Source organism: Atractosteus spatula, chromosome 1 (assembly GCF_055471065.1).
Source record: "Atractosteus spatula isolate fAtrSpa1 chromosome 1, fAtrSpa1.hap1, whole genome shotgun sequence".
NCBI lineage: Eukaryota > Metazoa > Chordata > Actinopteri > Semionotiformes > Lepisosteidae > Atractosteus > Atractosteus spatula.
Window position 1 is genome coordinate 12,884,587 of NC_142706.1, and position 22,892 is coordinate 12,907,478.

The 22,892-nt window shown below is 35.8% G+C and overlaps 1 protein-coding gene across 1 annotated transcript in view; it reads right to left on the minus strand.

Moving 5' to 3' along the window:
• Positions 1-22,892, minus strand: part of dnah6 (dynein, axonemal, heavy chain 6) — a 110,251-nt gene that overhangs the window by 39,832 nt on the left and 47,527 nt on the right. Inside the window, exons 44-56 of the mRNA XM_088930355.1 lie at positions 22,001-22,074; positions 21,316-21,470; positions 18,981-19,212; positions 16,876-17,028; positions 14,861-15,001; positions 13,342-13,584; positions 12,783-12,950; positions 11,650-11,885; positions 7,547-7,808; positions 7,079-7,202; positions 6,561-6,757; positions 4,988-5,191; positions 418-543 (exon numbers count right to left, since the gene is read on the minus strand). Coding sequence (XP_088786481.1) covers positions 418-543; positions 4,988-5,191; positions 6,561-6,757; positions 7,079-7,202; positions 7,547-7,808; positions 11,650-11,885; positions 12,783-12,950; positions 13,342-13,584; positions 14,861-15,001; positions 16,876-17,028; positions 18,981-19,212; positions 21,316-21,470; positions 22,001-22,074 — 2,315 coding nt within the window. The remainder of the gene's footprint in view (positions 1-417; positions 544-4,987; positions 5,192-6,560; positions 6,758-7,078; positions 7,203-7,546; positions 7,809-11,649; positions 11,886-12,782; positions 12,951-13,341; positions 13,585-14,860; positions 15,002-16,875; positions 17,029-18,980; positions 19,213-21,315; positions 21,471-22,000; positions 22,075-22,892) is intronic.

The window sequence follows — 22,892 nt, forward strand, 5'->3', positions numbered from 1 at the left end:
CAATGAGTACAGAATAATGCACAGAATTGTAGAATGATTACGCTGTTGTAGACTTCAAGGAGCACTAATCTAAAAATGAACTGTAGGTTTCAAACATCTGAAACATTTAGTTTTGAAAATATGTCATTGTCATTAACAGATTATCAAACACTAAATAGTAATGTGAAAAATCAATTTTGTTTAAATACCATGAAACATATAGAAAGACACTTCACTTGAATTTTTTTCAATAATATTTCTAGCTGTACAAATGGGAGCATATGCAAAATCCTCAACTAAATAAATACTGTACAGACTGTATATAAAAAGGAACGATGTTAATGAGAAGAATTCAGGTTTAAAAACAAGTATACACCTAAGAAAGCAACATTACCTACAGGCTGGTATTGTCATAATAGAAATGAATAAGTACTGTACCTCTTCCAGCAAGACAGGCATGCCTAATCGAATAGCATTTTCCAAGGTGCGCAGAAAACCAGAATCGGTTAGCTTAATAACTTTCAATCCATTTTTTGTTTCCTTGGTTCTTATCCAGCGGTTTGCCTGGAAAATGTGACACAATACTCTTTTTAAATTACAATAGATCATTACATTTTCCAGGGTTTCAACATTATCAGCAATAGCCCAGTTCATATAATGAATGAAGATGCATTGCTAATAGCAGATCTTAACCTCTTAAAGGTTGACATGCTTGACAAATATTGACTGGAACTTCGATCCTTCTTTAATAAAATAGCTTTTCTAAAAGAAGATATACTGTATTTTACACTTCTGGCACCTGATGAGTACTGGTATAGTGACAATAGAAAACCCCAATAATCGGATTCTGGGAATCCGATTTTCTGGAAGTGCCAACCCTTCAAAAAATTCATGTAGGATTCTTGAAGGAACATTTGCAGTATTTGTATGAATTTTCTTTAATATTCGTCTTTAATTTTTTTATGGATGTCGGGATTTTCGCTGACCATTTGTCAGTCAGCATTAACCATAGTTATTCTAATTTGCTATGATAGCATATCAAATTATGAGTATTTTTATTTATGTTTTAAGCTTAAAAACAGATGTTTCTATAGTGTGAATAACTATAGTTCAATACAAAATATTACAGTATCTGTAGTGATTGCACCTGCTTGACTATGCAAGTAAAGAGTATAGATTAATTATCTTTTGCAAGAGTGTAGGTGGAAAAACATATGCTATAAGATACATTTTATTAATTTAAAAAATTAAACTAAATTTAGAAAATTATTATAACTTAAAAAGAGAAAAGAAGACAAATCAACAAAAACAGCATACCAAGTTAACATTAAAAGAAGAGCAATGGACTAATACTACTCTCGAGATTTTAAACTTATCAACACAGCACTATTTCTAGTTTGACAAAAAAGACTGATATGTATCCAGAGTTGAGTGATAGAAAATAAGTATATTTTATAAAGTATATATAGTTTTAAAGGAAACACAACAATGGATAAACACACAGTTGCTTACTGTATCTTTAATAGTTGAGATTCTGTTGTTTTGCTAGATTTTATATTTGATATATACAGGTACATGTATTTTTTCTAGTGTTTCACTATTACATATCCTTATACAGTATGTTTTCTAAAAAATCTTTCAATGTTACTAATGATAACCTGTGTAACAGTTATCTATATTCTTGTAAGAGGAATATAGATGCTAATTTAAAGTACCAAGTACTGAATATAGATGCTAATGAACAAAAGTACCCACTTCAATATTACAAACAACATCCACAATGCCCAATGGTCATGACTGCCATCATTGTCTGCAATTCAGAACGAGGAACCAAAACTGGCCCTATTACATTGTAAATGCTTTAGACCAAGCAAATTTTGATACACAATAAATTTTTATTATTTTCATGAAACCGACACATACTGTACAAGACAATGTGTTTTTTTATGTACTTTATCTAAGCATTGCAAAAAAAGTGCAACCTGCAACCAATAATTATACTCATATTCATTTTCAAATTTTGCACAAGTGTTTGTTTTATTATTTACATTGGTGGTTATTTTATTGTAAATCACACCTAAAAGAAAAGTTTTGGCAGGACTCATATTTTTGAAGGTCTTGCTGCACCATAGTCTGTGCCATCGCCTGAAGAGCTGAATGAATGCAATTTAATTGAATTCAACATACTGACTTCGAGACAGTTTTGCCGACAAATAATGTACTATTTACTTATTAACTCAGCAGGTACTGTAGATCACATTTCAAACATTTCTGTGAAATGTCTGTTGCACATCCTGCACTTATTCATTCTCTGAATCTCATCAAGAAACTTTTCAATGACACTAACATCAGTGCCCATGTTTATTACTCATCTGTTGGCTAGCTAGTTGATGATCCCATGGAAAAGGAAGCTGTTTGACTTTCTACTGAACCTGTCCTCTGTTTTGCGTACAAGCACTATGTTCTGAACAACCAAATGCTCGACAGTGAGGCATTGTTTAAAATGTATAAGTTAGTTCAAAAAGACAAAAAAATGGGCTAACGTTATTAGGAGACGATGTTTCTCATTCACTTACAAGGACTAGTGAGCAGGAAGGACTGCTTTTATGTTATAATTCGTAAATCAATCGGGTTGAGGCTAGCGGTTTCTTGTCTGCCAGTGACAACATGGCAACAATACAGTACTTTCAGAAAGGTCACGATTTTACACTTAAGTCAAAATGTGTAAAATGTTGCAGTACCATCAATTAATGTATTTGGTTCCCCAGATTTAATACCCGGTGTGAGAAATTGGGACTACAGTTCCCCTTTAAACTAAAAAAGGTGACTTTAGGCCACAGTAGAACTTTTAAGATGTAAACTAAATGTTTTCAACTACTGTAGGTTGTTTAAAACTCAACAAGAGAAGATTGTTTACTAAGTAACGATTAACAATTCCTATACTCATTCCTTTGTACGTTCAAATACACAAATGTCCTCTACTTCTCTCTCATTGTTGGAGTACTAAACCTTTAGCACGGTTGTGTTTTGCTTCATTATTGTTTAGATACTAATGGAGCCTGCATCAGAAATAAGGACATTGTTCACCAATGGGTCATTTGTTTGCCTTATGTGCACTGTGTAGCACACATCCAATCAGCACTGCCAGTTACAATTTCCCCACTCTGCTTTGACCATTTGCATTCCACAGACGCCCACTAGCCAGTGCTATCTTTCCAATTCTCCAGACCTTCAGATCTGATGGATGTGTCAGATGTGACAGTGTGCATGACTTCCGCAGCCAGTTTCTTAGGGAACCCCCGAATGTATCCTTCAACGTCCTGTAAACCTTTTCGTGTTCTGCATCTACAGCTTAAACATTCAATCATAAAAATGGAATCAAAGCAAACTAAACTATGCTTCAGTGGGCACGCATTTTGACAGTTTTTTTTTATTGTAATTTCATTTTCAGTCGAGGTTAGGCATCCATCATGAAAGCACATCAAGTTCTGCCACTCCTGACTCCAAAGGTTCTGTGTTGGAACACGTGGGTTACAAGGGTCACAGACTGAAATGAATGGCCTCATCCATCCACCTTGCTAACTAAAATCATATCCAATACTGCAATTTCTAGCATATCCCAAATCAAAAGTAATATAATGTAAAATTAAACTATCCATTCATTTTCTAATTGTTTCCTCTAGTGTAACACAGGGCAGTCACATTTTAGCCAATTTTCCCAAAACCAATTAACCTTCCACATAGGTGTTTGGAATGTGGAGGCTAACCACTGCACCACAGTGCCACCCTAAACTACTGTACACCACTTAGTGTAGCGGAGCTAGTTTGGACAGGGTGATGTCATTGCCTTCCCTGCGCGTAGCAGGGACCTCAGCTGCCAAGGCTGGGGGAGGTCTCCTTTAGCTCATGCGGCTGGCTCCCTGTTGCGTTACTCCGCGGACCCGGGTTCGTGCCCCAGGTGTTGTGGGACGAAACGGGCGGGGTGGAGCGGAGGAGAGCACAAGCCCGCGCGGAACTGTGACGGTCACATTAGCACTTAACAAATCTTTTTTTTTTTATTTTGAGGCAGTAGTCATTCAAAGACTGTAGGTACAGGTCACCTTCTGACATGTATAGTTGTAAAACCAAGTCCTGCTTTAAGCAATTCATATCTGAAATTTCTATTTTGAGACTATACAACAACATTCTAAGTAGAGGCTTTTACGAGTGGATTCAGTATGTTTTCCCAAACGCAGGAAAAGGTTTAAATATTTTAATCTTGATATTTATCACTGTCTTACAACAAGAAAAAAATGAAAACTGTGGGGGAGTTACTCAGTGATTTCCCCTAAATTTTGTAAGTCACAACAAGCATTCTCCCAGGACTGTGGCTTTGACCTGCTGAAGAAGACCTATGTGTTTCTTTTTCACATATCTTAACCATAAAAGAAATAAACAGGTTCCACCAATCTGCAAACCTTTTATCTGTGTCTACTGAGATTTTCTGTCAAGCGCAGATAGCAGAGCATCGTATTTAGTTATGTTTTAACATACAAGTTGATCCAAGGATACTCTTGGTAATGTTGAATGCAATAACTGAAAAGGGACTACTTGCAGCGTGTGATAACTGCAGCTTTCAGAGCCTAAGACGTATGTTTCATTCTAATTGATTACAAAGCATTCAGAATTCCCATTAGTATCAGTGAGAAATCCACTTTATTTGACAACAGGGGTTTCTCTAATGTCACAAGCACTAATGGTTTATATGCCGTCTAAGAATGGAATGCCTTTGTAGAAACAAATGATGAATTGGGTATCTCGGAAACATCTGCCACACACTTAAAACAAAACAATGCGGGTCCCAGCTAATTAGCATAGAAAGAGGTAGGTGACTCAAGCAAAGGCCATAAGATGGTAATTCTTTATAAAGGCCCTTAGTTCTCATTTAAAACAACAAAGAAAAATGACATATAACGTTCATGTTTTCACAGCTTCATAGCAGGGCCACACTGATGTCCATGTTAATTACCTGGTCCTGTGGATCAATCATCAACGGCCACCGACGCCCACGGGTCACTAGAATTCCATTCTCTGTGGAAACCGTATCTCTGGGCAGGCCATCAGTATTCCACTGGCGGATTTCATAGGGATCACCTAATATGTTTATAAGGCTGAAGTTTGGGCTTATTGGAATGCCAAGCTCCTGGCATCGTGTAATCCATCTATCTATGAGCTACGGAGGGGAAAAAAAAAGAAATACACAATTCCTAAACAATTGCATTACTTAAAGGGACAGAGCAAACTTTATGTTTTGAAATGTATCTAATCATTACAATGTTTAACTTTAAGCATTCAAAACACACATTTAGCATAATTCTTTGTGAAAAAAAATACATGAAGAAAGTCTGTTTTTTTATTTAACGTGTAATGTTGGCATTAATCAGTCTGTCACTATGTATCGTGTGAGTCACATAAGACACCGAACTCTTTTGGTTCAAGAATAAATCAATGGAACTAAATCTCGTGGTTCAGTTCCATTTAAACCCACTGTAGCAGCAAGCTTTATTGATGAGCCTCACAAAGAAAGGTTGCTGTGAAAATCCAGTGAGGAGCCTCTGTTATGTGATCCACAGAATGACCTAGTGGTCTTTGTTTATGGGAAAGTAAGAGAGGTAAATGTGTTCTGTGGATGAGGTTCTTTCCTAGGACAGTCCAGATCTAGTATTAATACTCCCTAAAATGGATGTCTTCTGCTGGCCCGGATGTCTAGCAGAGGGCCATAGGCACATCTGGATATAATCCTTAAAGTCACAGGGCATGGTCAATCATCCAAAAATATAACCAAGCAATCAGGGACCTGCAGGGTGTGGGGACCCACTGCACCTGTTGACATTTTGACCAATCATCAACCATATTTTCCCCAGTTAAAAAGCGGTGCATATCACCTCTGCCTCTGCTTCTCTCCACTGAACTAACTTTGCTGACATCAGAATCTCATGCCTGCCACACTTGGTGTCTAAACTTCAGGACTTTTTCCCAAAGTTAGAGAGTGAGCCCGTACGTAAAGAGAGAATTTTGCTTGAAGTCTAGCCTCAGTAGGACCTCGCGACCAGCTAGCTACCACTGTACATTCACTTGATCACTGGAGCAATACAGTTGGGACTTTCGTCACCACGCCAAGTAATTAGATTCAATCAACAATAACCACAAACTGAGTTTCTCCCCTCTTTTATGTATCTCTTCTTTATACTGTACCCTCTAAAGCTAGATAATTTGCATGTAACAAATCATGGTCTGTATCCAAGCAGATTCTCAAGTATTTACCCTGAATGCTTTTACAGTATGTACACATTGTTTATGTATCAATAAATGTATTATGTGTGTTGTGAATCCCTGTGAAGACTCTTGGTTACTTTGTTGACTGTTGCTAACAGCTTCACATGTGATGTACCGTTACAACTAAACATTATACCAATAAATTCATACAAACCCTTACACCACACACACCATTTCCAGTTCTTTGTGAACCTCTCAACTAAATATTCTCTGCTCCCCCTACAAACTGTATTCTTTTCTCTGTTTCCGTTCACAATAATACATACCAGCTGCCTATAATGAGATGTAAAAGCTCCATAATATGCGACACAGGCAGCAGCAATGAAGACATTTCCAATCACATTTAAGATTTCTTCTTCAAACTGAGTAATGCTTTCCTGCCAGCGAACCTGCTCATCTTCTAATGCTGCTGTGAGCTTTCCAGCTCGGTTTAGCCGTGCCTCTGTCAGGGCCATTGTTTTAGCTGAAAAAAAAGATTTGCCTTTAATGTAAATTGCCTAATTATACTGTCAGCCTCATATAACAATATACCAAAATAAATATAACGATGAATAATTATTAAATAACAATGTATGATAATTAAGGCAGTTATACATTATATAATATATTATATACATTACATTATATACCCCCAGATTACTCCCCTATCTGAAATACTGCACTATAGCTGACCATTGATCAATTTGTCTCATCTGCACTGAACTAGAATATATGAAGTCCATATACTATGAAAGGAGTTGTTTCTTTTTTGAAGGACGCCAAAGCTGTGCACTTTCTCAGTTACCCAGGGTCTCTTTTTCTGCAATACTGCAATCAAACTGATCTTGCAGCACTTTAATCTGATCCTCTACTTTCTTCAGCTTCTCTTGCTTTTCATGGAGAGTTGCCATTGTCACATCCAGTTCTGCCTGGTAGCCAAAATAAACAACAAATGCATAAAAGTGTGAAAATGCTTTTATGTTATCATATATAAGTATATTGCATTACATAAAGACCTATATACTGTATTTTAATAGTGCAAAGTATTGCAGCAAAACACTACATTCACAGTCATTTGTAGAGCATTTCTGAGAGCATTTCTTCATAATCAGAGCACAAATAGATCAACTGATATCTGGAAGGCCAAAGAAACTGGAAGATTAAATAAAAAATTCAAATAAAATCAAAATTTTATTTAATGTATCTTTACTAAATATAATCTTTTATGGAATAAAATGGGATATCAATCACCAGACATTAGAGAAACAGTTACCTGTGCTGCAGCAAGTTTCTGTCTTTTTGGCTCCACTTCTTTGACTACCTTTGAATATAAGTCCATAGCCCTCACCCACATGCACATTGACTTGCAGGCCTTTGACACCTTCTCCACTTTATCAGGAACAAAGTCTGGGTTGTTTATATATTTTTGGAGCTTCTGTAAAATCTGTGGCTTGATGTTGTCTTTATCATAGTCTGTAAGCCTCCTTAGGAAATTGGAATCTCCCAAGACTTGTTTGGCACTTGCCCAGTCAGGCCTGTAGGAAACACAAAATCTGTTTAGAAAATAAGAATTCATGCTGTACATATTCCAAACACCTGGGGAGCATGTCAATACCCTACTTTGTCTAAACTATATAAGTTAAATTCCAGTCAACAACCTCCATGAGAATTCTCACACTATATTGCCACAAGACACACTCCGATAATGTGCCAGTAACATTTTTAATGTTTCACATTCACTGCCAACAGGCTTATAACTCTAAGCCACGTTGGAGTCAGAATCAATTTATTATTTCCTCTCCTTTAAGAAGAAGCAGGTACAGTAGCTATTTTGTGTGACAATAATTCATTAGTGCAAGCAGATGGCATCTAGAGTCATAAAGTATTAGCGCTCTAAAGTGACAAGGGCTCCATTTGATTATTTTTGTCAACGGGATTGCAAGAGGAATGCCACAATCAGGACAATCACTACAGTATGTAGTACAACAGTTGTCAACATCCTCAATTGCATTAACAAAGTCAGTACCGTGGACTTCTTCGCAATTAGCAATGAAACACAAATAAAGGGGCACAAATAGAAACTAAGAATAAGGTGTTTTCAAAATAGAGAACAGTAGGAATTGTTCTATACTAGGGTGGTGAGAGTGTGGAACATGCTACCCATCCACATTGGCAACGCTAATACAGTACCATTGCTTTTTTTCAAGAAATGGCTGGATGAGATCCTCAAATCACTTGCTGTAGCTACTAAAGTCTAAACAAACTGAATGCTCCCCTGTCCTTTGCATAGTTTCTCTTAAATAGGATTGAGCTGTATAAAATTGTTGTTCCTAACAATAACACAAAGTACTGAAAGGTTACTTCCTTCCTGCATTCCTGTACCTGAGGGAAACAACCATAGAGACTACACCGTATTAACAAATTATTGACACAATAAAACCAGTGTAAATCACCAGCCAATACCTTCCCTGTCACTTTTTAAAATGCTACTCTATGATTACAAAACATCATAGATTCTCATTGTATTCCATTTATTATTTCAAACAAGCTACAATGTTACATAGTTCCTTTGTAGCTTTAATCATTGCACCACATACGGTATATGGATATTCTGATCTACGGGCCTCGCAAGGTACAGTAAGCTACAGTATGAAAACGATAGCTGTGCCTTGTCAAAACATGAGTAAGCTTTTTGATTAGACCAGGAATTGTACGTAGCTATAACCACTCCTCACGTCGAAGATTTTTTAAAAAACAATAAATGATCATTCTTGTTGCTCACTCACAGCGTACTTTCATATGTGTACAAGTTATTTTAAATGAGTATATTGCAGAATGGAGCTGTGTATGTATACAAATTGTAAAGATACAAGTGACGGTTAGTTCCACGCTGCAAAGTAAAAAGAAGAAAAAACAGCAATATTATGTAGAGCCCTCATAAGATGCAAGGGGAGAGGGAGAGTTTTGGGATGTGATAATGAAGAATATTTTAGTAGACGTGTGGAAGGCTCCGATTTTGTAACATAAAGGAGAGATTATAAAGATTAGGCAATTGGTAGGTGTTGGGGGACTGTGTTAAGCAAATTTAAGAACAGAAAGACACTACTGTAATCCAGCAAATGTATCAATCTATTTCCCTTTCTCTCCACATTTTCAAGGGTGCAGACATCATAACTGTATGATGGCTCTTGTGATTTAAAATAAAAATCTTCTATATTAATTTTTTCTAAAAGTGAAACATCAGTTAAATTCTCAAAACGTTCACATAAAGAGTGATGCAGAAAATGAAATATACTTAAACATCCCTGACAACAAGTCATCTTTTCATGGAAATATTCTTCATACAGATGAAGAATAAGTGAAGAAATACAAAATCTCATTACTGTTAGAAAACAGCCCACACAAGAAAATAATTAGATGAATCCTTGATGTGACATTTTATAATAGGCATATACAACAATCCTGGAAAAAAAAACAACAGTTCATGAGCTCTCTGAAATTTATTTCAAGTAAAAAAAAAGTGTTGAATGGAATGAAATGAATTTATGAAGTATGAAGTATAGGAATCATTGCCATTAATAGAATTCCAAGGTATCAATTTGGAAAAAAAATAGAATTACACATAGCTCAGAAAAATAGGAGTAAGAGATATTGCTTTTCTTAACATTAATGACTGTGGTGATTTAAAAGTGCTTAGTGCTTGCTATTCCTCTTTGAAAGCAAACAGGTTGCATATTAGAATGGATGCATATTGTGAAGATGCCATTTCAGCATACTACAGTTTATATTTATGATAAGTCATACAATCATTTTCCCAATATAAATAGATTTCAGATATTCACAATGGACTGTAGGTGTTGCACACAACACAATATTTGTTTTCAAATATCAAAAGAACCAGCTGAAAAAGATAATTAAAAGAATATATTTTTATATATAACTAAAATAACATACATAATAACATAGCTAAAATAGATGCTGTTACCAAACAAGATGGAATTGTTGTCACTATGAGGGTCAATATTTTACCACCTCAAGAATTTATCACATTTGATTACATTAGCACTTTTCTTTGTAAAACATGTAAACGGTTACATTATTTCCCTTAATATATCCTTTATTGTAGGGAAATCAATAAAACTATACTGTACTACATGTTAAAATGACTTCATTTGTATCCCATTGTAACAATAATGTAGTATAATTCAGGCAAAACAAATTGTATCACCATGATATGGATGCATTGAAAAAGTCAGATGAGGGTTGTGTGAGCAAGAACATCTGATAAATGTAATTAATGAAGGTAATTAATTCATGATAAATGTATTAATGAAGTAAACTTACTTCAGAAATACAAGCCTCAGCACTTGGAAACCCATGGTAAACTTAATGTACTATTCTCTCATACTTCAGGGAAAAGGAAACGTTTTTTTTAAAGTGCATAATATTTCAGGTGAGGAGAAATGTCAATTGGAAGAACTATAATTTTATAGTTCTTTTTTTAATTTTATAACTATAATTTTATAGCAGTGGCTCTGTGGCTAAGGATCTGCACCTGTGGCTGGAAGGTTGCCGGTTCAAATCCTGCAGTTGGCAGAGGAATCCTACTCCATTAGGCCCCTGAGCAAGGCCCTTAACCCTAACTGCTCCAGGTGTGCTGTACAATGGCTGAACCTGCACTCTGACCTCAAGCTTCTCTCTGTCTCCCTGTCTGTGTGTCTCATGGAGAGCAAGTTGGGGTATGTGAAAAAGACAAATTCCCAATGCAAGAAATTGTATATGGCTAATAAAGTGATCTTATCTTAACTTAATTAAAAGGAAAGCAGTTACAGTTAAGGTTAATTTTACAGTAGGACACAAGAATGAATTTGTAACGACTACTGAGGACACACATGCAAATCATATTTATTAACGTTTTTGGTCTCATTTTTGCTTTTTTGTGACTTTGACTTCTATGTTAAAAACATACCATAGAATTAAACATAGAATTAATGTACTAGCAGCATAATCATGCAATGTAATGACACATTTCAGGCAAGCAAATTATGGTTTTTGTGCATCACTTTAGGGTCACTAACTGCATCGCTAACTGGAGTCATACTGGGAAAAAGGTTGAAATGCCCAAATCTATACCATGCACACATTGTAAAGTATCTGCAACATACTTAAGCTGGGTACAGTATGTAAAAAAATGTTTCCAAGTTGTATACATACATTACATAGATGTAATATTTATGTGCCTACAATTCCAGTAGAGTCCAGGTGCAAAACATTATGAATATAGTCCACTTCAATATAGTTAAAAATCCAGATCAGCTTAAATAAGAAACAGGGACATCCAAGTACAGTCAGATGTCACTGGTTTGTGTGACTTACTTTGCATTGAGTAAAATGCATATTGCTTCCATCACTGTCATAACAAGATCCGGAGGCTTGGTGAACACCCGGATTTCGGAGATATCAGCTTTGTCCAGGGCATCTAAGGCTTTGTTGGCATTTTCCAGGGCTGGCAGAGCTTCATCCAGATCCCTCTGGGCATCATCAGCAATGGCCTGTGTGTCTTCGGCCTTCACCTTTGCCATGGCTTCATCTTCCTTCACAATACGTCGCACCTGGTGGCAAGATATTATACAATGTACAGTATGTTGGCAATACATTTACTGTATATTTGAGTGAAAAGAATTTTAGAATGTACCAAATTGCAAACAAATTCACAAAACTCAGAAAAGCATAGGGCACTTGTAAGCCATAAATTGAGACACCTGTTTTTAGAACAAAAGATTCTTCAGTATGGGTGGTGCCATGAGACTTTTAAATAAGCTGTATGTCTAGCTGACATCCGTTCAAAGGTTTTCCCCAAAAACAAAATCTGCTAGGAGGGACAAGCCAGACAAAACTCTGATATCACTGAAAAGGATGTTAAAATAGGTCAGTTCCACGGAGAAGTTTTTAACTATTTTTAAGTTTTTCGGGATTTTTAACGAAGGTGCGAGACTGAGCCAGTTTCAGCTGAGCTTTTCCAAAAACAAGCCTGCAAATCCAGGAGTATACAGAAGAAAGCCAAGATCCAAACACCTGTCACTGGAACATTGTTATTGATACATGAACTATTGTCATCAATTTCTTAATAACTAAATAACCTTTCACTTCCACCCAGCTGTAGAAGTGAGGACCGGCATTGCTGGGGTGTAATTCCTTTTGCTAGACCAGCTTCCCATCAAGGAGAGAGTTTTACAGGCTTTACAAATCTTGCATCATTACATTGCATATAGTACCTGTTTTTAAATGCAGGATCATCAAAGGAACAATTCCCTTCCTAAAGGGCCAAACCTTTTTGAAAGCAATGAGCATCAGATGACGCACAAACTGTCCTTAGCCAGAACTGCTGGGTTTCTCATGTGCGTTTGAGAATTCACAAGGATTTAAGTTTCTTTCAGACATTTTCAAAGAAATGGAATTGGACATGCAATACTCTTGTACAATATTGTCGGGAAAGGAAAGTTGCTTACCTGGTCGGCTTTTTCCTGGTCCACTGTCAGTTTTTCCATTAAGGCATTGACATCGATGGACTTTTGCTTTAAGATAGGCTCCAAAGCCGAAAGGTCCACTTTCATTTTGTCGACTAATTCATTTGTTTCTAGAAGCTTGGTGAGGCCATTTTTTACACGATCACGAGCCTAAAAATCAAAATAGAATTACACTCTACCAGTAGTATCACAGACCATGTTAAAGCCCACTGTCTTGTCATTAATTTCCAGTGCTTTTTCACTGCACACACTGTATTTAGAATAAAAAATTATACATTTTCCAGATTCGAAGATCGAGAACAACAGTCAATATTCAAGTGCACCTTAGAGTTAGAGACCAATTCTCGATACTAAAACTCAAAGAATTGTTCAGATTTAGCTACAGTGACCTAAGCAGTGTTTAGACAAGAACAATGATAGTTGTTATGTGACAGTTATCAGAACTCATTTTTGATCTTCTGCATAAAGGTGCATCTACATGTATAAGAGCATTGAAAAGAAATCAAGCTCTTAATGAAATGGTAAATGAAAATGCCCTTACCGAAACCAGTTGTTTTCTTTTCTCCCCTAGCATTGACAGGTACAGGTTGATCAATTCCAGATAAGAAGTGGGAGTTGTGTAGTACCTCCGGCGAAGCTCTGCAAAGTACTGGTCTGCCATTTCAGTAACACTGACATGGATTTCAACACACATTTCTGAAAACCTGTCCTTCAATTGATCGCTCCCAAGGTCAATGTTCTTAAAGAAAGTCTGTGAGACAGACAGGAGGGCCTCCCGGGGCCACTGCAGAGCAAGCCGAACAAAAAAAACGTCAATCCAGGTGTCAGAAAATGGCAAATCTGGGAATTGACTGCTTAATTCATGTATTGTATACTGACATAAAGAAACTTTCTCTGGATAATACAACCTTATACAGTACAATGACGCTTTAGCAGCAAAATAAAAGAACAGTGTTAGTTTTAAGGAAATTCTCTGAGGTAAGAACTTTGACCACTCTCTATTCAATCAAACAAAAACTTTCTTTGGGGATACTCCGCAAGGCCTGATCCTGTGCAAAACCATACTCTCAATTATTGATCTGACATGCACTGCCTTGCTGCAGCGGTTCATGACTAGATTGCTTATAGTCATCTTTTGTGAAAAACAATATTAAGAAAAATGTTTTACCAAGTACATAGGTTTTGGTGTTCATAGAAGTGGAAAAACAGACCTCCGTGGCTAATTGTCCTTTTCAAGGAATTAATGACCTTTAAATATTGAATATTGGACAATAAATTCAATATTTATCAAGCTCAAGTTCTCACCTTTACTTCTGGACTATAATAGAAATCTAACAGCCTTTACTGTAGAATAATGTATGTCGCAATACTGGAATTCAAACTGGCATAAATAACACACAGGAACAGCATACATTCAACTAACATTGCTTAATAAATCTTTAATGAATTCTGATGTGTGAACTTGGTCTCTGGTTTCCCTGTGAGCAATGCCCTTGTTAAAATTAACTTGAGTTCACTTACAAAGGGAAAGTCACCTTGAAGAGAAAAAAGCTAAATGAGAAAAAAAGGACAATTACAAGTGCATTGTGTACTTTTGTAGGATAGTATACCACTATTTTACAAAACAAACAGGGCTTCTTATTCATAAGGGCTGCCAAGAGCAACCACATGTGATTAAATCTTTAACAATTTGTCATCATAAGCTAGAATCGTATTTCCAATGAGGCCAAGGATTCCAGTGCCTAAAGCTCATACTTTCATTAACATAAAGGACTCACCTTTCAGACACTGTAAACATGAGGAATAAATCAATAACGATGTTCAGTACTATACTGGTGATACATTGTTTTTTCCTTCAGAATTGAAATATATTATATATTTCTTTGTATACAGGAAGGAGAATATTTTGGGACTGTTTTTTCCTCAAGAAGAAAAGACTGCAAGATTATTGTCCGTCTGATGATTAATTTACAACAAACTGGGCGTTTTGCCCACAGGGAAAACAAGAATCTTTGTCTTCAGATTATAAATTAGATACACAGTAGGTGTACAGGACTGACCTGAACGAACCAGTCAATAGTGCAGCAGTTCACCAGTGATGGGAACATTCGGCAGCGTGCCCTGAACGCATCTCCTACAGGGCTCATACACAGGACAATATGGAGCTTTTCTCGGACACGGGATATAAAATACTGGAAAACCTTCACAGGGAAAAGACATCACAATATGTGCTCTGATTAGAAACAAGGTACAAAGTATCGCAAAACTGCAAATGAAACCAATTTTATTTCCAACCAAATTTACAACCAAAAATGTGTTTCTTTTAAATTTGTTGTATCACCACATCTGCCTTTGTTTTATTTCAAATTGTAACTGAGCTTTGGCATTGTGATGATACCCAGGCAAATGAAACTCCAATGTTTCAATGAGAATGATCTCAACTAATGAAAAACAGCTGATGTTTCTTGTAAAATGGTGTTAACAGGGAGAAATTCAGTAATGCATGAAACTAGCCTTTTACAAAAGAGCAACTCAGGTTAGCTGTAGATAAATGATAAAGAGCAGGACACCATGCACTTCATGTATTAAAAGCTTGTAGGGGTTGAAATTAACAGTGAAACAGTGACTATCTTTCTGAAAAATTAAAATTGAATGAAGTGTTACTGTGGGCTGAACCTTCGGGTCCCATGAACAATATGCAAAAGCAGACTACAGGATCATGTTAATAACGGGCTCCTCAGATTATTATGAGATGTACTGTATTGAAAACATCAACACCCTTAGCAAGCCAGATTGTGCTAGAAAAATAAGAACATCTAAAATAAAAAGCATGTCTTATCCCTGTCCCACTAAACAAACTGTGAGAACACCACAGAGGAAATAACATCACAAGCATTCTCCTTGAGAGAAGAAGACATACATACAGTAACTAAATTACTGTAAAAAATGGAGAGAAAAACGACTTTGCTGCATCACTCCATTTTATGTAAATAAGGAGGAAATAAAACACAGGTGTAGGCTTAGTAGAGTGTTTCACATAAACGCAAATATTAAGATATTGTTAAACTTAATATAAGGCTACAATATTAGTTTACCACATAGCAAAAACATTGTTAAATGTCACTAAGTATTATTTTTCATTGAAAATAAATAATATTGACTGCAAAAATACTATGTCTTCCTAAGACCATATGTAATTTCATTTCAGACTTTATTTTAATACATGAACCTTGAATATCTGCCTATTAATATGGCCCCAAAGTTTGCAGTTTACTTTTTTTCCACTTTGCCATCTCTAAAATGCATTGTTTATCATTATTCTGGCTGCAGAATTATTGAACCTGTTTTTTTATGATCACTGCATGTAAAACCCATGGTGCTCAGAATGCCACAAATTAAGTGAAGTAATGTTTGAAAAAATAACAGACATATCTAAATTAATATAATAATAATTCTGTGAAGATGAGAATCTCAAGCTAAGCCAGGGGTTTCCTGGTCCTGAAGGGCTGTGGTGAATGCAGGTTTTCTTGTTAAAATACCAGAGGTTGAAGAGCTGTTAAACTGGCCCAGTTAAATAAATTCTGACCCCATCGAGGTCACTGCTCATGGATGTTGCGTCAGATGCTTTTTCCTGCACATTGTACTTTTTGATCACACAGTCTATACGTATATTTTTTTATTTTGTGTGCATGTACTGGCTACCCTGCCCAGCCTAATTCTCAGATACTATAACCATGTTGCCAACATTTACTGGAAGTCAGGATACCTACAGTATTTATATGTTTATGTGTTAAGTACCTGTCTTTATTTGATTTCAAAAAGTGCTCTTTACTATGCAGCATTTTGTTTTACCAACAGCTTTCACTTTCACACTAAATTTCTTCACATAGTGTACAGTCAGTTGTTGCTACAGTATGCAGAATTCTTATTCCATGATTCCTTTTAGGCAATGACAGCTCTTGTTTTAATACATGAGACCCCATATGAGTTAAAAGCCTTGTTTTGCTAATTGCTCGGTTAATTCCTTGTGCATTATAAAATAATTTTAAAGTTGTAAAGTGGTTTCCAGTCAAACCTCATCTCTGTTTCCCTCTGGTATTCCAGCTTCTTTGGCTTTGGGCCGAGTCGCTGCCAGAACGTGTTCCAGATCATCCTTCTCAAAGAGATTAGGCACTTCTCCTGAGTTCAGCATGTTATTAATATCTTCCAAGAACTCCTCTACAACAATCTGTGAAAAATTAACAAGTGCTTCTAACTCCATATTGTAGGGCACAATCAGATCATGCAAATAAATTGCAAAAAGAACAATACCTAAAAATTCTCTGCACCATGAATAATACTTCCATTCCTATTAATAAAGTGTGCACCATTAAAGAAGCAATTATTTTTTACAATTAATAAAAAATCATGAGAAAATCTGAATGCAATTACAGTAGTATTTATATTACTGTTTTTGTATTAGTGTAAGTATTCTTAATCATAGATTTGCAGATTGCAACACAAACACTTTAGCTGTGTTTTGACCCTCTGCTATGGTCAGTGCCTTAAAAAATAACGTAATTACCTTTTGTGATCTCAACATAAACTTAAATTACGCAAAAAATCTAATAACAATGTTATACTTTAATGCTGTATATAATACAGTGCTAAATATAAATTATTTATGTATGCATAAAAAATGAAAAATATCCTTTTTAGTAGCTTATTTTCTTATCAAAATTAATAATTCCTTGCATTGATTTATCACTTTTCATACCAAAGGATCACTCAACACACAGTATATACAGGAAGCGAGCAACTCCATTCACCACTGGAGAACAGCAGCCTCACTACACAGCTCATCAGGTAAAGAAGTGAGAAAGTGTTTCACCAAAGACGGAACGTAAGAAGGGTAGATCGAAGAAAACCTGAGTGGAAATTAACCAGTGCAGCATGGTTAACACTCCGAATCTTTAAAAATGTGCCATGTGATCTTTAAAGATAAAACAGTCAGACCCTTGGCTTAACATCTCATCTAAAGAACACCACCACCAGCTCAGCTGTCGTGTCACCCTGTCCCACACAAGGACTTTGGTTTGGAAATTCTAGTCCAGCAAGAAAACCGCCACCTACTTGTCGACCAGCATCACTTACACCACCAACACAGTTTTCTTTAGAAGTCTCCCATCCCAGTACTGACCAGACCCTGCCTTAATTTGCTGTGGAGATTTGTGATAATATTACTCCCTATTTACAGTCTTGCTGTGTAAGAGCTGTAGGCATTCACAGTATTTTCAGTTGTGCATGTTCTCTAAGCTTTCACAGTATTTTCAGTTGTGCATGTTCTCTAAGCTTAGATTGACTTTCAAAAATGAATTGAATGAATGCTTTCAAGAGGAGCTTGATTGTTTAATTACATCATTATGCATCTGCATGCTCACAGATGTAATGAGATGTTTTTCGTATTGCTTTATTGGGTTCAGTAATTTTCATTGGGGTTACTGGAAAAGTGCTTTTATTTCTGTGAAGTGGTTATTGAAATAATTCAATACACTGTTGGTGCAAGTTACCTAGGTGGCTAGAGCACAGCAGATTACAGATTCAGTCACTATTGTAATAATGGTCAAGTCAGCATAATCATGCAAATGAGCTACTCTCCTCTCCTACATCCACCCTCGCAACACAGCACAAACCTAGTTGCTCTCTGAATGCCAATCAGGTTTATGAATCAGGAAAAAAGTTCTGAGTTTGAGCACTTTAACTGAATATTATTAATATTGACCGAAAATATTATTACATCAATGCAAATGAACACTAGATTTATTTAAAAAATAATAAATTGCCTATTGCTTTATTCTTCTCTTTATGGAGAACTTTATACAAGTATTTAGAAAGTATTGTTAGTGAATATTATTCATTTTTAAGCAAGAAATCTGGAATAATTAAAAAGTAATGAAGTTAAAAAAATAATCTTATACATTTTTCACATATGCCACATATTCCATTCACATACAGTATTCCACACCTGAGAAAGACTCCACAGCCAAAATGTTGTGGTGTCTTTCTTCTTTTTTCAGCATGGAATAAACCCGTACTTGTTCCTTATTTTCACCTATTACCAATAAGATAAGACTTCTTGCCAAATGCCTTGGAACATTTTTTAAGTAACACAACAAACACTCGTAACACGAGCCCGAATACCTGTGTGTCAGTGAATAGGAATACCATGTCCTTGCCCTCCACTCCTGCCATCTTGTACAGTTTCCGCAGGTCATCGTGGAAGCTATCGTAGTTGTAGCCACGACTCAGTTCAATCTGGAAGCACTTGTACCCACACATATGGGCCGCCAGCCTCGTGAGGGACTGCTTCCCTGTCCCTCCGACACCGACCAGGAGAGCGTTTCCTCTTTCCTGCCGGATCATCCGGGCAATCCTGAACAGGAAAACACCTTGTTTCATTGGATTTAAAACAGGCACCAAGGAGAGAAAATGAAATATAGATCTACACTTGATCGGAGCCAAAGATCTAGTTTTCTGTTAATTCCTTAGGTTCTTTTCTTGAACTGGTTAGACAGCACACAGTATGTGCAAGATGAATTGAAAGTTGTTTTGTCACACTACATTTCATTTTTAGCTATCTGTCAAATAGTTTTTTTCATCTGGGTTATATTTTGGCTTATTTTATTTGTGATATTTCAAGCCTAAATAGTATGCAAACAGCTTGCACATTCCATGTTATGAGTTCAATAATAAGAAGTCTGTAAACTCAAATTTAGCAGTTCTCTTGTAATGTGTAGTTTCAGTGCTGCTTATTCACAAATATAATGTCAGAAATTGCAAAACATGAAAGTCCTTGTGTCCACGTGCTTATTTACTTCATATAATAATTATAATAATATTACAATTTTACTTTTGAGTGCTTTTTAAAACAAAGTTATACAACAACATGCATGTACTGTAATACACAACAGAAGCAAAAGGAAAGTGGGGAAAAAGTACAACAAATTGAATTTGCTATACCAAGAGAATATCTAAATTATACACTAAAAGCTTTTGTGAAAAGATTGGTTTTATGCAAGTTTTGGAAAAGTCGACAGTTACAGAGCCTCTAATGGATTTGGGCAATATGTTCTACAGACATGGGCTGCACACTAAAAGGCTTTATATAGTCCATTGTGTGGAGCCTTGTTTTCAGTAGAACGTTCTTTAAAAAATTGTGTTCTAGACCGTTTGGTGTAAGTTCTTATAGCAGATGAGCAGAATAACCTTAGAGTCTACTATAAACTTCAAGAGGAAAATGGTGCAAATTATTGAGGATGATACTTACAGTACATGCTGATGTAGAATAATTTTAGTTAGTACAGTACCACTCAGAGGACCCACAGAATTGTGGACATACTAATATAATAGTATACTTAAAGATGACCCAGTCTAATCTTGATAAATTAAAGACATGAAAGGTTTTCCATGAAAGGTTTGATTCCAGCTCAGTCAAAAACAACAATTGGAGTGCTGTCAACCTAATATTGATTATTATATTTTAAGCAATGAATGACTTCTGACCCAACACACCAAACCAGAGTTTTGGGATTTTTCAATATAGCCATTTTCAGTGTTACGTAACTGCATTCAACAGCAAAATGGTTATTTAGTATATAATGTGGTTCAGCAAAGCAAATTAAACACACTTTTTTTGCCAATAATAAACCCACTGCAAACCACTGTCTTGCTGACGAATGAATAGTAAAGAGAGCAAATCTGGAAAAGATCCTTACCAAAGAGAGCTTAGTTTTAGAAAGAGCACAAGTTTCTTTTGGGGGAGATAGCACAGAGGAGAAAATAATTATTGTAGAATAAACTGTAATCAGATCCTCTGGGCACAACATTTACATAATGTATGGACATCTCTACAATATTCCCAAATTATAACGGTGTTCAAACAACTACTTAGTACCTTTGGATGGGAGTGAGTAATCTTGAGACAAAGTTAGATATCACAATTTATAAGAAAATGAAACAAAAACAGCATAGAACAATACATAAAAAACGCGAAACCCTAGTTGTATAGCCGATCCAGAACAATGCAATGTTCTTCACTGACAACGGGGAAAAAATAACTGGGACAAGATGTTCTCTCCAAGGCTCATATCAGACAGTAAGACATGCAGTGGATGTAGAACACAACATGAAGGCAATTAGTGAAAGAAACAGCACAAATACAGTGGGTTGAAGAGTGAAAGGATGAACTATGAGCCATGCATTGAACGACTGGAAGCTGGACAAATGCAGTGTGATGAACAGTGGAGTCAGCAACAGCAGAGCGGTATTAATATTCCCCAATGCACAGCAACTCACAGATAACCACTGCAAACTTTAATCTTAATGTTAGATCCATACAAATTAATAGAAGAAGTCAGATCATGTTTTTTTTTTTTGTGTGTACAATGCCTAAAGGAAAATCTACAGTAAGTACAGTAAGTACATTTCAGCTGAAGTACTTAGTAAATTAGATAAGAGTTATAGAAAGCACAGTTACCTTGAAACATGTTCTATGGCATCTTGGAAAAATACAAGCTTAGTTTCTTTGGCGTTAGTCACGTTATAGTCATCAAGATAGTCCTGCAGAACTGATCTTATCTTATCTGTATCAGTCAAATCTTCATAGATGCGGTCAGCCTTATCTGTCCCAGCCTGAAATAATAATATGGAAAATAAACACTTTATCCTCAAACAACAAAACCAAAAACAATAATATTTAGAAACAGCTGTACTAAGGAGCAATTGTATGTACAGTATTTACAGTAACTACTGTTACTTCTCTTTTTTACACAGATGTTTTGACTTTAACATTACCCACAAGCTAAATATATATATTTTTTTTAAATATTATTGTCTTGGTTGGTTAATGTGATTCAAAATTAACAGAAGTCAAACACCAAAGCCAGTGACTTACAGTATTTTAAACTGTCCCCAACTTTTCAGCTAACACTTCTGCACAAATTAGTACAATTAGTACAAGGCTATTGCCTTGTTGAAGTTACTGTATATCACTTTGCAAGTTTTTCTGGTACAGTTAATGTTTATAATTTTAATAATGTCTAGCTTCAAGTGCTACTACGGTACATCATATTAACAAACTTCAGATTAATGACTAATGAAAGCTTTTGTATATTGTATATTTTGAATATTATGATAAATAATGAATTTAAAGATAATGTTACCTTCATAAAATCCCCAAAAATGATTGGCTTTGTAACAAAATAGCTGGGGTCAATCTGGAATCCAAAGTATTTGCCTGAAAGGTAAGAAGATCTACAGTATGTCACTGTCTCTAGGGACCAAAGTCAAAATTGCTCAAATACAACAAACCAATACATGTCAACTGGTTTAAATGTAAGAGATTCTTAACTAAATTCAACATGCTCTGTATTTTCACAATCTATAAATGCAGTTCTCACTTTAGTAAGAACACCATGAAAGTTGCAAAAGACATCTAAGTGCTTAAGAACTTGTTTGATGTATACTACTTAAAAACATAGTCTGGTGCACACTACAACCTAGAGTTAAAATCTATTACCTTCAAAAACAAATCCCTTTGTCCAATTAAAACTTTAAAACAATCAGCAAATTCTGCGGTCATGCCTTCTGAAAGAGGCACTGCATCGTCTTCCAAAAGAAAGACCAGACTAAAACAAAATGCACAGCTCAACAATACATTCGTATCACTAGAAACGGGGGATCTAAACACAACCAGAAGACTACTACATTAATTTAGGAAAAACATAAGTAAATAAGATTGACAATCTGAAGACATGAATGTTCACTTATTATCAGATTTCCCAAAGACATAATTTTTTTCTTGATCCCTTTCAAATTTGCCATTTTTGTCTGAAATCTACTATAAAATTCTGTGACATGGAAAACACCGTATGCCAAATACTGTAGTCATGCCTTCTAAAAGAGGTCAAATATCAATTTCATACCTCTGAAAACTGAATTAAAACACTTTGAACACGTTCACCTACCTATACAGTGTACTGTGCTGTCCTCAAAAACCTTTTGTAAAATGCCTCTGGTAGGCACATACATTTTAATTTCCTTTAATGCATGTTA